The 18140-nt window shown below is 40.1% G+C and overlaps 1 protein-coding gene across 6 annotated transcripts in view; it reads right to left on the reverse strand.

The window, feature by feature from the left end:
- The window catches only part of TFDP2 (transcription factor Dp-2), a 52111-nt gene extending 34398 nt beyond the window's left edge, over nt 1–17713 (reverse strand). For 4 of the 6 annotated variants that reach the window (XR_015773437.1, XM_005527061.3, XM_088060924.1 and 1 more), the window contains exons 1-3: nt 17593–17713; nt 6282–6375; nt 468–534 (exon numbers count right to left, since the gene is read on the reverse strand). Coding sequence is in view for 5 of the 6 variants with exons in the window: in XM_005527061.3 (XP_005527118.1) it covers nt 468–534; nt 6282–6296 (82 nt within the window). In the remaining variant the exon portion in view is untranslated. The remainder of the gene's footprint in view (nt 1–467; nt 535–6281; nt 6376–17592) is intronic. The other 2 variants (XM_088060922.1, XM_014256158.2) reach the window with 1 other exon arrangement.
- Between the last annotated feature and the right edge of the window lie 427 nt (nt 17714–18140).

An 18140-nucleotide genomic window follows, 5' to 3' on the forward strand; every position in this document is an offset into this window, starting at 1 on the left:
AGTCTTAAGATAAAACAGAATAGGACAAAATATAATTATTATTGTAAATTGTGCAGAACATTTAGAAGTATGATATGATGCTTAGCCTTCTCTGTTGTTTTGACTACAACAAACTCAGGGAGCTTTAAGAGTGGGGCAGAAATCAGGAAATTCAGCATATTATTCACCATCAAGGAAGGAATAAAAGAGCTTATTTTATCCTCTTATTATTTTTACTACCCCCTATTTTCCCCTCTGAAATTCTGAAGATTTTCCCATCTTTGCTACTGACACTTACATGTCAGTAGTATTAAACATATTATTTAGTATTAATTATTTAGTATTATATTAGTATTTAGTATTAAACAACTACCAGTGGGAATGTATGAGATATATTTTGAACATATAAATTGTGAGTATCCCAAATATGAATCAACCATATGCAGTGAAATAAGTCTTAATGTATGTATTGAATAGAATTCTCTTACCTTTTGTTGGACTCTGGTTCTGATCTATAAATCCTTTCAAGTCTCCATTTGTGGAAGTCACACCAACCTGAACAAAACATTTTTGAAGTCTTAAAACACGATAAACCTTTCTATGTTTTCTAATATGCAACTAACAATATTATGAAAGCAACTTTCTGCATTATGAAGCATCATAGTCCTATGGAGAGTAGAGTCTAACAAGGACATGACACTCAGGGCAAGGCATACAGGACATTAACTGTGTATATATGAAGATAAACTATTTTTATAAACTAAGTTGTTACATCAAGAAACACGCTGAATATTCTGGCCATGCACTACATATGATCCAAACAGCCAGTTCTGGCTATTATCGTGTAAGGCACAGTCGCCTCCAAGTCAAAGGGAGCAGCTGCCACCAATAACACAGCAGAAATCTGCCCATGTCCAGTTGCCTCAGTCCTAAGCTGCATGGTCTTCAGGTCTGAGATGCACCTATTGATGCATTCTAAATATATTCCCTAGTCTTCAGAGATAGACTGATTTACTGAGGGTAAGTTACTGGCGACATGAAAAAATTAAATCTTACACAGAATAGTGCAACTCAGACCTTGGCATGCACACAAAGCATAGGAAAGTGTAGTTTGTACAGAAAAATACAAGATCACAGCTCCTGGATGAGGAAGGGAGGAGATGGGAAGTCCCTCATATCTCAACCTCTTTCTAAAATATTATAAAATTTGAGTACTTCCATAAATGAATGGGACAAAGGGTTCCACTATCCAAGTTATAAAGGCAATCATATGATGAAGGATCAAATGTTTTGCTTAATTTTACAGATGTATGTAGCAATAATGGAACCTGTGCTAGGGCCACTTGAAGAATTTTAATACACTCAAGTTCGAGCATCATTTATTTTTAGGTAAATAAAACAGTATCTACTTAACTAAAATAAACTACACAAGACAAAAGAATACCTAATATAAGCATTCAGCCTCTTAATTCTGATTAGAGACTTTGTATTCAGCAAATAATTTTTGTAGGGAAAAATCTGCACTCAGCATTGTGGCAGATTCTTGAAAATACTTCTACCAAGATTTCTTCCCCATCAGGAGACATGTAAGAACTGTTTCTGCATTACCCTGATTGTAAAACACTGCCCAGATGAGCTCAGTTACGTGTTTCTATAAACAAGCCCTACGAGACGCTCAGTACAGCTCCTCAGTTTATCTCAGACATTGTCAGTATCGGACTGGCTCTTTCCTGCCCTTCCTGGCACACCCAGCTGGACCCTCGTACAGGCGCTTGGGCTGCTGCGGTGTCCCCAGCGGCTGTGCCAAAAGAGGGGTGTCCCATTTTCCCTCCCACTCCCGGGCTGTCTCCCAGCAGGTGGCAGCGGTGCAGCAGTGATGCAGCGGGGCTGGGGAGGGCCCAAGCAGGAACGCCCGGATTGGAGTAGGGCAAAGGAAGGAAGACATAAAAACAAAGCAAAACGTCTCCTCAGCACTGTTTGGTAGCAGATCCATAGGGAAAAGAATGGCAGTCCAGGATCTCTTGTGCTTGGGCACAAGGAATGCTCGTGTGGGAAGAGGCCACTGCAGTTCCTTACACTGAGGATGTGTTCTTGAGATGTTTAAGCGGAGCCTGGAAACCGCACAGTGCAAAGCACTGCGAGGCCGCTGCAGCGCCCAGCCAAGGGGAAGAGGCTGCACTGCTGGCTCACACCTCTGCTGCCTGCACACAAACCAGTGTCAGCTTCTCCCAGGACCCCTGCCTGCCTCTGCAGCAACTAGAACAACACAAACGGGAGAAATTTTCAATTCAGGGAAAGAATAGGGGTCCACAGAGATAAATACCACGTTAGATTAAGGGCCTCAACTCATTCCAAGAGAAAGGACTACAAGGAACATCTCCAAAGACAGCACTGAAATTTGTTCACAATTGAACATTCAGCTCTAGGTCTACAACTGTAGATTTCCCTATTAATTCAGATCAGTGTTTTAATCAAACACAGAAGATAACATACATATACAGTGTCAGAATGAAAATTCTAAGTTTTACATTTAATTCTCTGAAAGATTTAGAAAGAAATGCAACAAAGTATTTGGGAGATTTTGTGCGTTTCTTGTACTTCAGTGATCCAAATGACACAAAACCACAGAACTTCAGTTTGCACAGAAATTCATTACAATTGTTCTAGTAGCACATTTACAAATACAAGCACTATTCTAAATTTTATAATCCTTGTATCTAAGTTTATAAGAGCTTGAAAACTTTTTGAAGAATTGAAGTGAGAAATGTGGCAGACCTAAAGGAATTTGTTTCTCTTGCAGAAGAATGATCCTAACTACGCCCTCAAAAGAAGCAATATGTGATGCAACGTTACGATACTGCTGCACAGCAAGACCTTTATAGGATTCCATCTCAGTGTTCAAGAGTCCCAGGCCACATTGTTATCTGAGACAGACCACACACTGCTTTTGGGAATCTTGTACTGTAACAACTCCTAAACTGACACTGGCAAACAGTCCAATGCTTAGCTGGTATCATTTGTTACTTTCTGTACTGCTCATGACATACATTTCTACTTTATAACATTGGCCCAGTGTCCAGATTACTAAGCATGGCAGGAGCTGGACTGGGTATGGCAGGAGCTGGACCCCCACTTCTGTTCAACTGCAGCACAAGGAATCCAGCCACGATGGGAGAAGAAGAAACGATCTTTGCAGACCTACTAAATATCTTTGAGGTTTGTTTGCCTTTCCTGTTAGGTGACTAAGTTTCCAAACAGGGTGAGGGGAAAGAAAAAAACTCACAGCCAGAGTCTTGGATGGGGCCAACTTCCACGAGCAGCTCTTGTAGCTTGCCTTGCAGCACAGCCTTCTCTACTGCTTGGCTGGGCAAGTCTCCGTGACCAATATCAGCAGTTAAACTTTCTTCCATGCAGACATGTGATAGGAGAATATCACAGCCATTTAACTGGCCTTATCTAGGGCAAGACAGCCACCCTCTGAGAAGCACTGACAAATAACTTCACAACCAAAACTAACAGTCTCATTCAAAAACCTGCTGAAGTTACATCACTCATTTGTTTTGAGTACTGAAACTAAAAATTTGTTTGAGTAAACTAAAAATAAATTTACCATGAGGATTTGCTTTTTGTTTTCTCCATTTTTTCATACAAGTGTCTTTTTACCTGAAGGGCCGGTGAGAAAGGAGATACAAAACAGGCAAGAAAAAACACATTTTCTCATATAAGTAAAGAATGAAACAACCCAGTTGGACAGGGAGATTTAAATTACATCTGGGTACAATATATATGGTAAGCACATAAACATCTCTTTTCCAAGAGAACTTGTAACTTTTATTCAACATTTTATTATTCATAGCTTCTTTGGTTGGATTAGTTTTCTAAGAAAGTTCAAATTATCCACAAACAGTATTCCGCATGCAGATACCAGAAAGGGTCCTGCATTTAAAGAAAATGAGCAGTGAGCGCAGCCTGCATAATTCTCTCACCACACACTCCGAGAGTTAGGAAGGAAAAACAACTATGGGGAAGGTTATTCATCTTGCACACACATTCAATCTATGGGAACATTCTGGCACATGCTTGAAGCATGAGCTGCCTTGAACAGAAGGTTGTTCAACACAGCTTCTTGCAAGGTGAAAAGCCATTCCAGCCACAGCTCACTGCACAGGGCTGTGCTGCAGCAGGAGCACAGACATGCCCAGCTGACGGGCAGTGATTGCAGAATGCAGAGGTGGCAGCTTCCTGCTGTACACATTTGACAGAAGATACATGCCCTTCAAGAGTTTCCTGGAAGATACCCAAATTCCAATATTTTAAAATTTTCTTTCCTTGATGCCTCAACATAAAGGAAAATGATGGGAGTACCCTCACAAAGAAGCTCTCTCCCTCAACTCTTTCTGCAGATCACTAAACCATTTCTGATACTGTAACAAATACTAACCTTACATTTGAAACAGGTTTGGAGCTGCAGAAACCCCCAGGCATACACAGAATCTAAACCCTGCAACTCTGCAAATCCAGAAGCATTATGGCCTTCTAACAGCATTAGGAAACACCAGGGATGGCATTATTGCCCTGAGTGTGCAATTCTGAGTAACCAAGGTTGGGAAAACCCTAAGAAGTGCTACCAATAAGGACACAAAGCATATGACCACCATATGAAGAGGTAAATATGAGAACACAGTCCTACATTTATCTGCACCACAGTAGCTGATTTTTTAAAAATAAACCCATAAATATTAGGTATCTGACTAGCATGCGTTTGATATGCAAAATCTCAAAGCATGCATACCAATAAAATATTTCTTCTCTAAAGTAACTACAGCATTGTGCTGAAGTAAACAGCAAAATTACATTTCTATATTCAGCACAAGAATAGGTTACCCAGACTGAATGTCATATCTGTCCTCAGAGATTTTCAAAACTCAAAGCCCTGATGAACAAAGCACCGAGCAACTGGGTCCCAGTGTCAAAGTGCTTTACACAAAGCACCAGAGTAGATGGCCTCCTGAAATTCCTTCCAACCCATAGCACTCTATGACTATTACACAACACTCCATGGATTTTATTTGGATTGATATTTATCCTTTGACTGCATTGAACAAAAGGTCAAAGCCACAAATGACCTGGATTTGTGCAGCTGTCCCACATACATCAGTAGAATTACTTGTTTATACTAGAGCTGAATACGACCTATGAAATAATAAGCAAAGGGCTTATATAAAGACTATATAGAATGTATATGTCTACATAGAATATAGACATCAGTTTATTTTATGTCTTGGTAAGCTTGAATCAGATACAAGTGAGATATAAGACACCTCAAAGCTTAGAACTACACACCAAATGAAGCTATTAATAAAGCAAACAGAAATTTCCAACACTTGAGAATTAATTTAACCAAACTATGTCATTGGCACCAATCTAACCCAATATGCACAAAAGCTTTTGCAGTTACTGAGCAGAGCACAATCCTAGGCTAGCTGCACTTTTATTGCAGGTGCTTCTTTGGTGTTGGTTCCTAAACCCACTCAGATTTACCTAGAATGCAGGATGCCCTGTCAAAGGCAGTCAACAGCCAAATTGCCCACATCTCAAAGTCATACTCAATTCACCCATCACCAGGATTAATCAGAACTGTTCTCTACACAAGCTGTCTACCTCAGGAAGCACAGCTAATTAGGCAGAAAATTAAGGTCAGGATGTTAAGACTTTTCATAAGCTTCCTCAGAACTTGGGATAGAGAAGTCATATATAGAGCCTTGAGACAGCACTACAGGCTGGTTAATGAGCAAGCAAAGAAACAAGAAGGCCTTCAGTCTTCCAGAAACCAAGAATTACCAACAGTAGCAAAATAATATGCAGTCTTTCTATTCTTTCTTGAGATCTGAGACTCAGACTCAGTAGACGGATTTTACAGAGGTGCAAAGGTGAAAAGATTCAACAAATGTGCAGCTTTCACGTAAGTTTGAAGAAAAATGTTAGAGGAATCACTGACTCACAGAATATCTCAGGTTAGAAGGGACCTGAAAAGATCAATATGGAAACAGCATAAAGCATTGCCTCAGTTATCAACCTGACCCACAGATGAATAAATGCCACCTGCTTAAAGAGCTTCTAACCAGTTTAAATTTATCAAAATACTGCAGAAGATGATGGGGTATACAAAAATCAGACAAGATCTCTGAATTTGAAGGTCTTTGTGATTGATTTCTTATATTTGTCCACACAATTCTGGAAGTCAGAAGTGACTGGCAGAATGCCAATATGAAAAGTAGCACATGTTGAACAGTTATACTTACATTTTTTGCCGTCATGTCAGACAGTATTGCTTTATATTTCAAAAAGCCATAAGACACCACTTTTCATCTTCACAGAATCTTTAAGATGAACATCCTGTAAGAAAGTTAATGAAACACCTTAGTTGAAACCCAAGCTCCAATAAAATAATCACCAAAGTAGTCTGGTTCTGCAGAGATACTAAAAATGTTCATTGCTTGGAACAGGCAGAGATGAAATCCTATATATAAAGGCCCAACTTACATAAAGGCCTGACTACATTAATGTGCTAGCAAACCATCTTATATCAATACTAAAGTTTTGTAATTAAAACGGCGCAATCTTCCGCACTTAATGAAGATCGACTTTAAAAATGGAAGTGAATTACTTCTCTCCACTGTCTCATGCCACCAACAATAGAGAAGGCTTTTAATGAAATGTAAATATACAGAAAACACTCAAAATTTTTATGAAACATGCAAGAAAAAAACAATTAAGCTCTAACTCATTTTTAAAATATTTTCATGTTTTTTTATTAAACCTGTGTAGTTAGCATTACAATATTAGAATTCCAGGAAAAGATAAAAAATTTTGGTATACCAAAAAATAAAGTGACTTATTTTTTAAATGAAAGCTTCCAGAAAGCTTTTTTAAATGAAAGTCTTACAGAAAATAAAAGTTACAAATCCATGCTGTCAGTACAAACCATTTTAAAGATAGAATTAACTTGACAAAGTGTTTAGGTACCTTGAAAGTACTTTATAAGTACTACTTGCAGTTAAAAAATGAACTGCAAAAGACAGATGAATAAGATGAATAAAAGAGAGAGAACTGTTCACACTTTGAAGTGTGGAATCAATTCAGTAAAATTAGGAAGGTACCTAAACTACTTATCAAAGAAGAGTCATGACCATTTACAACACAACTCACCAGCTACTAGAGTAGGGCGCAATTCATGCCATTTCCTCTGTATTTTAACCTATGTGAAGTTCGAATGAAGAATGGCCAGTGTCTTCACCTCCCTTCAGAAAAGTGCCAGGGGTGGTTTCAGTAGTGTGTGTAAGTAATGAGGAACTCTACCATCACAATCCATCACTGCTTTAGTAGTTTCGGATAACCCAGGAGAATTTTAAATTCTAGGCTGTTTCTATACATTTCTTGGTTTATTCACACATCAATTGAACTGTTAGGGGAAAACCATTTTATTCAAAGTAGAGATGTCCTCCACTTCCTGTTGACTGAGTTGCACTTATCTTCCTTAGTGCCTCCCTTTATTGCACATATAATTAAGCAGTTACTCCAGCATGTGAACACCACACAACTTTACTAAGACATACTCCTGTGAAAACTTGTACATTTTAGTTTCACCACAAGACATCAAAGAAAATAATACAAATTTCTCTCTGGCTTCAGAGAAGATACTATGAAGAGGTATCTATTGCCATCCTGGGGAAAGGGGCAACTGGATCTGGCAGTAATCCTGATATCTGAAGCCATAAAGCTAGAGAGGTCATGGCAAAGAGCAAATACTGAATCCTTGCAATGCATCTGGAAATTATGATCTTTGTGCCTGTTTTTGTTTTTTTTTGACATTCTGACCCTTGCAGATGAACTCTCCAAATACATCATCTGTAGCTCCGGCCAAAATTCATGTTGCAGTCTGACCTCCCTCTCTTCCTTTAAGAGGCTTTACAAGTAATTTATTCAAATAAAATGTTGTTAAGAACATAATTGCTAAGCAGTTTTAACTCATTTACAGATAAGCAAACTACGTTCATCTTTGACAAGTTATTTGCTGTCAAGCTTAGTGATCCAGAAGGTATTGTCCATAAACTATTACAGTCCTTTTCCACAATGCTCTTGAGCCAGTAAGAACAGTTGGTATTCTTCCAGCTTTATGAACACATTTTGTCAAGCCTGAGGAGCCAGACTTTGTGACCCCACCATCTGCCATGACCTCTTGTCAGGTTCAGACAAAAGAACCAACACAGATGGCCTCAAAATGGAGATTTTCTTCATCCCCAGTTGCTGTACGTGCTTGCACCACACAGACAGAAAAACATAAAACTCAACATTTTTTCTTCTTTAGCTGGTTTCTACTGAAGCAAAGCTGCATAAAGGCAGGTTCAGAGCCCAGAGCACACGAGACACAAAGATTGCTTTATTTGAACTTTGTTTGTCCCTTCATAAGCTAAGCCTTGGTTTACAATGACTCCCCTAAGTTTGCCTTTTGGTCATATATAGTACAGTACAAAGAACCAACCAAAGTGACTTTGTAAACTCTGAGCTGTAGCTTCTTCTAGAACATACTTCCTAACCACTTATGCCACTGACATTAAAAAGCCAGTTTGAGCATTAAATTTACAAAAGCCCAGGTAATCAAGCTCTAGTTACAGCAATGCAGTATAGGAGTTTTATCTGTACCTAATCTCACTACACGTTAAAAGCTAAAAAGGTTCTATTCTGAAGTTTTGGTGGTTCTGAATCTGAATCCCACTGCAACAAACAGTGCAAAACAGAAAACAGTTATCTGCAGAATAACATTGTATTCCTTCTTATGTTTATTTTCTATTGTCTAAAGCCTTATTTTTAAATTACCCCAGAAGACAATATAAAAGTCTGTTCTCTGCTTTACCCAACTTACCCCAATTTCTCTTCTAAAATTTTATCAGTACTTCAAGTCACACTTTCACCCAGACCAGCACCATGCAAAGATCCTCCTCAGTGCCAGAGGTCGGTTCCCAACAGAAAGTGTCATTTATGTAATATTACATCAGTACTAAACATCTTCAAATGAAGACTACTATTGGACAATCACCTACATTGTTATGATGAAAAGTCTTTACAGAACACATGAAAAATAAAAAAGATATTTTAGTATACTGGAATGATTTTTATCACCACTAAGGAGCACTTCTTTTCATTTACTTGATAAACAGTATTGCAAAGTGAAAATTATTACAAGTAGCAGGGTCAGGTAAGAACAAACTGTGATGAGTTTCAAGAAAAAGAAACCTGTATAACACCAGCCTTTCCACAAGAAAGTAATTTATGCTCTTCATATGCCTCTCCATAGTACTAACTTTCAACTATTACAAGACTGATTTCAGAAGACAGCAGTAACAAAACAACTCCTCATTAATCAGCACAGGCTCAGTTTTAAGTCACTAATTTATGCACAGCATCTACATGGCTTAGACCACCTGTTACACATATGCTGCTTCAGCGTATCTCAGTTTTCAGATCAGTAAAATTTCAAAATTACTAAGTACTTATCAGAAATCCACCTGCTCTCAGGAAGTGTTTCTCCAGATCATTCCTAAAAAATGTTTCAATATCTAACTCCTTTTTGAAAAAATTGAGATTAAAAAAAAAAAAAAAAGAGACAGGAATGCCATATAAAATCCAGTTTGTCACTCAATGAAGCTCTTCCAAAAAGCCAGCCAAGGTATTTATTCAATAAGTCACAGGCACAGGATGGGAAATAAGTCACCACCTTCAGCTGTCACACAGTAATTTTCATTTTGAAAATAACATTAGAAAATAGGTCTAAGGAAGCATTTGAAAGGAACTCCCACCATGATATGTATGACAAAGGTCTGGCAGGTATAAGAACTTATTTTCCCAGCTTTTACTGTGAGCAACTGTATTCCTTCAATAAAGTCCTAGTAGATAATAGACAAAGTGATCAGAGAGACTGAAAAAAGGAAATCTAAGTAACTTGACCACTGAATGATATTATGAGCTTTTTATAAAATAAAATTATTTGAGAAGAGTACTCATTTTAAAAGTGTCACTGTTTAATTACCTTTACTTGTCTTAAAAGGCTGCAGACTACGAATCCAAAGAACAGAAGTTCTCCCAGCTATATGACACAAAAAGGAAATGAAGATGACTGCTTTAAACCAAGATGGAAATGAAAGATGAAACTACCTGAACCTAATTTGAAAGTGAAGATCTCGTGATGTAGTTATGATAGAGCAAAATGCCAATGTATCAGCATTAAAAAGCAACTGACACCTCCCGGCAACAGCAGTAATTATGATTCAAGTTTACACTGCACAAAGAACCCGGAAAAACAGAGGAGAAATTCGTTCACGTTCAATGAGTATAAACTGTAGCACTTCAGCTCCATGAGGGAGAACCACCAACTTGTGTGGTTTGCTAAAAGCAAAAGTCCCCTCATGGACTTCATGTTGCAAATACTGAGGCAACAAATTAATCGGATCCCATTCAGTACCCTCGGACTCCCAAATGCTACATCCCCATTACTCCCACTCTTTGCTGTATTTACTCACTGCTGTACCTATTATATTACTACCAACGTACATATTATATGACATGTATTATATGACATCTATACATGATTAGCAAAGCACTGCTGACAGAGGCTACTGAATATCCTGAATCCCAGGGATGAAGACAGGTCTGAGTGAGAACAACACATGACATGAGAAGAAAAGCCAAAGCTGGATTCAAAGTCTCTTGTAGGTGAAAGCATTCAAAGTCTCCATTCATTTAACTGCACTGCTGACCCTCACATCCTGCTGCTTCTCCAGTCCCAACAGTGCTGGGTCCCCAGTTCCAAGAGCCTGGAACTGGATGCTACTTCCCTCAAGGGAATTGGTTTCTTAGGCATGTTCTCAGACACACTCAATGCCAGTACCAGCACTAAACTACATATATCTAAGAAAAAGGGCAGCACCCATGGCTTTTTTCAAAATCAACAAGGTGAAGCATGTCTCTTATTGTCCAAATAAGAAGAATTTTACATTAAACATGTGGAATAATTCCCAAGTACTTGAACATTTGCAGGCTCTTTTAATTCCCCAAACCAGCTTACTGCCATTCATCTGACATCAGAACAGTGGGTAACATTCATGCATCACTTAAAGCATGATCTAAAATGTCTTTGACTTTTATAGGCAACTTTTATCACCACAAAGATACATCTGGAATTAACAGAAATTTAGCTGCAGGTTTTTTTAAGCTGAGAATCTATTCTGTAAGCTCATTTTTTATTCTCTCTCTGGGGTTCTAGCCCATAGCTGACTCCTACACAGAGCACAACATTTGGGAGTCTGCTGCTTCAGTGCTAAGAGGCACAACTTCTTTTCAGAATAAACAGCACACTTTTTCACAAATGCATTTCTGCCTTAAGAAATTTCATTTTCACAATGGATTGACATTTGAAAAATATTTAGTGATCTATGTGATGACTGTAAATACCTTGGTAAGATGGTCTTTTTGCATTGCCGAGAATACACTGGCTCCTCTTTCAATCAAGCTCAGCTGAAAACAGCATCTTTTTGACTGAGACTTCACACCAGCTTCTTGCTATCCACCAGCTCATACACTGTATGATACATCACAGAATGCTCTAGATATTAATCTGGTCTTATAAGTTTTAGTTTTAAGATTTTAACATTTCCAGAATTATTGGTGCATTGACTAATATATGGAAAAATTAATCACACTGTTGAGATATACTTCTGGCTACACCTCACAGCTGGAAGGATCTTAACATCCAATGAACTGAAGATAATTTTACATTTTCATTTAACTAAAGATCAACAAGTTATATTGCGACAAAAAACTTGATGATGAAGACCTGGTAGCTATTTCTTCCATTTTCCTTATAGTTTGCTGGGAGCTTTGCTCTAGTTTAAAGCGAGTATTTACTCTTGCATGGGTTGAAGATTATGACAGTGTTCACTGTAAGGTGTAAGGGTAAAGGTTACCAAAAAAATTACATACTTTTCTAATTATAATTTGGTACAAAGGCAAAAAGGTATTTTTCTGGTGATGCACAAGCTCACAAATACTGATTCTAGCACACAGAATTACCTAAAAGACACAATTCCATGAAATACATTGCACTGCTCTGAGATCCCACTCCTGGATTGCTAAATGGGATCTACCACTTTTACCCACTTCTTCCACTTTACACTCCTTCCCAGTGCTGCACACTCTCAACAGCCCAAATTCCTACCTGATCCCCTCATGAGCCAGTCCAGTTCTAATACTGTCAGAATTCCAGCAGTGGGGCTGAAAGGGGGTAGAAGGAAGTTTTCCATAAGCTGCCACCCCTGACAGCTCCAAGGGCCACCGAGACCTGTGCACAGGACAGGACTAACCCTCGAGATTTGACCACTGATTGACCAGTTAAATCTGGTTTTCAGAACCCCACCATGATCCCTCAAAATTTACTTATTGATTGAAATGTGACAAAAGGTTGGATATGGTTTGTTCATATAAAGACTACTACACGCTTTTGAAGAGTTCACTAGGGTGTGTGCATGCTTCAAAAATCCACTAGGAAGGGGAATATTTTTGTCTCCAGACGACAGCTTCCTCTATTTCTTATACAGAAAGAAGTAGGATGAATAATTTGCTTTTGACAGAGAGCAGAAGTCTGCTATTTTACCAAGTCAATACACAGCTTGAAATTGTATCAGTTGTACGTATGAAGTTATTGATCTAAAAAAAATGTTTGAATGTACTAGCAATTTTAAGTTGAATTTTAAATAAAATGAAGTATACAATAACTTGATTGCACCTTTAAGAGAACAGAAATATATTTCTCACATTTCTCAAATCTCAAGGTCAAGTTTATAACAAAAGGAAGTTACCTAACTTCCTTCCAAGAAATGGAGAGCCCATGCACACACAGGTTTCTTATTTCACTCTGAGGACATAAACTCACTTTCACTTGCAGTTTCTAATCTCATCCATAATTGCTGGTCATGTTACCATCATACATTCTTGGATGACCATTACAGTGCAAAAGTGACTTTTAGTATGTCAATGCATTGACATTCACAAGCTTTAATAAGCAACTACTGATATATTGGCTTTAATTCCCACAAATAGCATCATAATATTTACTACCATGCTGAAGAATTCCTCTATACAACTAAAAGTTCACAGCCTTAAAGACAGTGGGTACCTGTTGCAACCTGCTAATTTCTTTCTGACCTTATTTTTCTTTTTTTTTCCTCCCTGAAATTTGTAATAAGATAACAGTAAATTAAAATGGGCCCTTACTCACACAGAACACTTTTGCTCACACCACCCATGGCTAAATAGATTATGAATTCCTATAAAATTAACCTTCCCATACACCCAGCCAGATGTTATACTCACCCAACAGAGGTCAGTGAGAGACTCTACTGAACAAAAGTACTAAAGAGGTTGTAAGCCACAACTGAATCATTTGCTATTACCACCCAAACCAACACAAATCTGGCTGCAACAGGAACCTGAAGGAACAGGAGAAACCTGCCTTGCCAAACCGAGGAGCATACTCAAAGCTCACAGGAAAAAACTAATTAAGCTGCAAGACCAGAATTCCATTCACAAATGGATTTTGGTCCATAGACACTAACAGAAATTCCATGTTTTGGACACAGGCACTCCACTGGCCGTTAGCAAAGAATCAAGGAACAGAAGTACAGTCTCAGCTACCATCAGTGGTTTCTCTGAGCACTGTCTGTGTAAAACCCAGTGGTCAAGGCACATCCTACTGACTGAAATAACACAAAACCAGTCAAAACAACATCACCTTTATAAAGTGGATTATGTCTACAGGTCTTGTTAACTAATAGCAAGTTTAGAACTTTCGTAAAAAACCTGGCTGTTCATGTCAGTCAAATGTCCTATAGACTGTAACAAAGGAAGATCCCAGTGCTGTGACAATTCTGGATAATGCCTTCAAAGATACCTCTAAAGAAACCCCTTTTTATCATGCTTAAATGATTTGGGAAGTTACCAAAAATCAAGAAATTTTAAAAATTTCTTTTTAAAACATCATCAAGTCAGAAGGAATGAAATTGTGCCAACACCTGAATTGCTGCAGTTCACAACCAAGCATACTAACAAAACCAAGCGCTCATCTTTTCCCAGTTTGGTTCCAGGCTCCATAGTGACAGACAATACTGGATGTGAGCTGGCTAAAGCATTATTTTTCACCAAGTCAGTGCTACAAAAATCTAGAAGTTACCTCAGAGTTGAGTAAAGACAAATACCCTCAAAAACTTCACAGTAGGCTGTGGATTTTGCAAACCATGTTCTGAAAGGCAAAGAATTTCTTCAACAGCATTAAGTGAATAGATGGACCTCAAATTATTTTCAAACATCATCTCTTTTCATTTAATTACTGTTCTGTATTTCACTAGAAGTATGATATTCCAATAAGCTGTGCTTTTGTTACAGTTCCATTAATGTATATGACAATATATTAACATATATAATAGTCTTGCAAACTGAACTATTGTAGGCCTGCAGTTTGACTTGCTTCGATTGATTTTTATACTATAAATATTGAAAAATAAAAGTAAGAAGAATATTGAAGAATAAAAGTAAGATTGAACATTCTGTAAAGCCCTTTATTGGAAACTATCACTACACACAGGAAATCAGACCAACGAGCAAAGGAGTTCCTTTAAGGAAACTATGAAAGTAAGATCACTTACTACTGCCTCAGATTCTTGCAGAAGAGTCATAGTTTACAAATCAAATAATGGGGGGAAAAATAATTAATTTTATTCTAACACTGGATGTTACAAAACACACAAAGAATCAATCCAGGAAGTTGTTACAAAACTGTCACTCCCTACCACACCTGCACCTTTTACAATATTTCCTTGAATATCCCTGGATTCTCAGATCCTGCCACAGGCATTTGCACTCTGAGCTCCACCAGGATATGTGCGCTATTACTACACCAAGACATTGGGATTGTTTTTCACCTAATACGTCAAGTTTTGTGATAAACCCATCTGATTCCAGTGGTTTCTTTGCTTTATGCACAAAAAAATCCACAAGTGTATTTCCTTGCATCAGATCAGACAGCTGATTTTCCTTATTTTAAGATTCATTGTTGGTTCATTAAGAGTCACATACTGTGAATGTAATTGGAAAAGTAGTGGAGAAAGTCTTGTACCATTACACTCAAAAAATGAAAAAGTAAACAATTTAAGAATTATCACTTATTAGAGACAGCCCTAAGAACATTATTTTAAGGTAGCACACTAGAAGAAGTGCAATTTCAAGAACTGAATTAGACTGGCTATAACTAGAACTCATTCTGCTCCACATTAGGGTGATGAAATTTAAATATTTCTGTCTACATAAGATGGGCTGCAGCAGCTTCCTCCATACTATGCAAGTCACTACTCTTACACTGTATTTAGAGATTCACATTCAGCTTTCAAAGGCACAGTGACAAGGTATGCACATCTAAACCAAGTAACATCATATACCCTTGAAGAGGATGTAATGCTGGAATTTTGGTCCCTGTTTCTTCACTAAATCTATAACAATTTTAGCCAAAGCTACTGAAAGATCTTCACTGGGAAGGTGCTCACAACTGTTCAGGAAGTGTGTCCAGATGCACCAGAGGTCTTTACAGTGCTGTCCATCATAGACTAGAACAGACAAAGATAAGGAATTCTCTTTTACTACTGACATTCCTTGCAGAACAGCACTGCTCTTGCCCAGCTGGATTGCTTGCCCTGTGCCTTTTACACTGGAGAGCTGCTGCCGAGAGAGATGGAGAGATGTCGATCTGAAAACTGTACCTTCCCACTTTGTAAAGTGAGGCTGCCAGTCAGAACCCTCTGCAGCAATTAAGAGCATTCCTCTCACTGGTGTGTCTTCTGTAAAATTAATTGTATTAAAATAGTACAAGTCAAATGGTTTCTTTTTGCTATGCTGCAGTAGTGATTTTTGTTCAAAGATGAAATGGTTAAAATAATATAACAGTAATATAAGATCACTCTCAAATTCAACCATGAGACAATCTTCTTAATATTTAATAATTTTCATTTTTTCTCCTAGTATAGAACTAAATCATTTGACCTATTATTCTGTCCTCTTCTAGAGGCATTAGACTCGCTTCACAATAAGAAACTGCAAAGGAAAAAAAAACTTGACTTTTTTTTCTCTTGATCATTTCTCTTTCCAAATCTTTTCTTTTCTGTAATGCAAACTTCTCCTTAGTCCTCCATGTTTTTTTCAAAGTGCTATATTTAACATCCTACATGTTACTTTGAACACAAGTTCCTGAAATTCAGTACTTCACTGCGTAAAAAACACATGTATATAAGCACTGGCATAAATATGGACTGTGAAACACAGTTCTGTATTTGCCCTGTAACACTAGTCCTCTCAGTCTTTGCCATTATACATTATACTTTTTTGTGTATGCTAGGATATAACATAATCAAAAGAACTGAAGTTAATTTGGGAAGGGTAAATGAATAGAGAAAATTTATTAATTTTGTTTTTAACAGCATCCATTTTCAACAGCATAGCATTATTTTTGAATCAAAGATTGTATCAAGTTGCAATTTGTTACAGCACCACACAACCTCCAGCATTTTACTATCTTCTGCCAACATAATTAAGCTACAGGAGTGATAATAGTTGAAAAAAAAGTCACTGTGAGCCATATTAATGAAAAGTCAAAAAAAAAATTGAACCGCTTTCAGAATTATGAAAACTGACCAAGAAATAATTTGTAAAAAATTTTTACCTAACATACTATATCATATCAATAAAAACTATTAATTTTCTCTGTCAAATCAAGAATTTATAGAGAAAATGAAACCAGAAGTCCTTTCTCCAGGGGAGAACAGCATAAGCTGTGACACACGGCTCGGCGTCCCCCCTTTACTCAATGAGGGAGCATGCTCTCATTTGCGGTTTTCTTCCACATTTCAAGGAAGTTTGCTTATTCCGTATTTTCCTTCTATTGTTTATATTCTCAGCTTCAACAGACGGTGTTCACACTGGGTTCACCTCTGCCGCTGAACCCTTTACAGCTGGAAGCCCGGCCAGGCCTGTAACTCCCAGGAAGAGGCAGGCAGGGAAGTTTTGTTGTTGTTGTGCCGGACTGACCCTCTCCCGATAAGACCCGCGGGTGAGAACCGCCCCGACACGAAGTTCAAGCGCCACTGAGCAGGGCCGGGAGCTCGGCCGGTGCCTTCCCGCTCCGGGGCCGGGCCGCCGCTCGCTCCGCAGCCCGCACAGCCCCGCCGCGGCCCAGCCCCGCCGCGCCAGCGCTCCCCACAATGGAGGAGGCGCCCCGGCTGTCACCGCCGCCCGGGCCCGCCCGCAGGTGTCGGGCACCGGCTCCCGCCTTCCCGAGGCGCCCGCCCGGCGTGAGGCACCGGGAGGTGAACGAGACCGCGCTGTCCGGCGGCACCGGGGAGGGGGCGGCAGGGCCGGCGGGACCGCGCCGCTCGGGGCACAGGGGGGACGGCGGCCGCTGATCGCTGAAGAAAAGGCGCTGCCCTTCCCCCCCACACCCGCACCCCGTTCCCCGCTCACCCGCAGGCCTGGCCAGGGACGAAAGGTAAGGCGGGCGGCGGCGCGGGCCGGGCCCAGACAGCGGCGCTGAGGCGACGAGACGGCGACGGTCCCTTGGCAGCCGCCGCGGCAAGGAGCGATCCAGCCGCGCCGCCGACGCCTCTCGGCCGGGCCGGTGCCGCGCGCTCGCCGCTGGCGAGGAGCCCCCGGAGCCGGGACCCCCCGGTGGCCCCCAGTGCGTGGCGGCAGCAGCACCCGCAGCGCCCCCGGCCGGGCCCCGCCGCCCCCCCGCGCCCGCCCCGCGCCAAGCGCTGCCCGGTCCTGCTCCCCCGCACAAGCTTGGCGGCGTCTGCCGGCCGGGAGCGCCCATTGGCCGCCGCGCCGCGTGACGTTAGGCGCCCTCCCCGCGCCATTGGCCTGTGCCCGTGTGTGTACACACACCGCCCGCCAATCCGCGGGGCCGGGGCCGGGAGGGCGGGGCGGAAGGGCGTGGCCGGCCGAGACCGGCGGGCGCCGCCTTTCCCACGCGGCACGCGCCGGCCGCTGTCAAGTTTCAGGGCCGAGGTTCG

This window comes from Pseudopodoces humilis, chromosome 11 (genome assembly GCF_049639895.1).
Source record: "Pseudopodoces humilis isolate 2021_Gansu_Grassland_sample_001 chromosome 11, ASM4963989v1, whole genome shotgun sequence".
Classification (NCBI taxonomy): Eukaryota; Metazoa; Chordata; class Aves; order Passeriformes; family Paridae; genus Pseudopodoces; species Pseudopodoces humilis.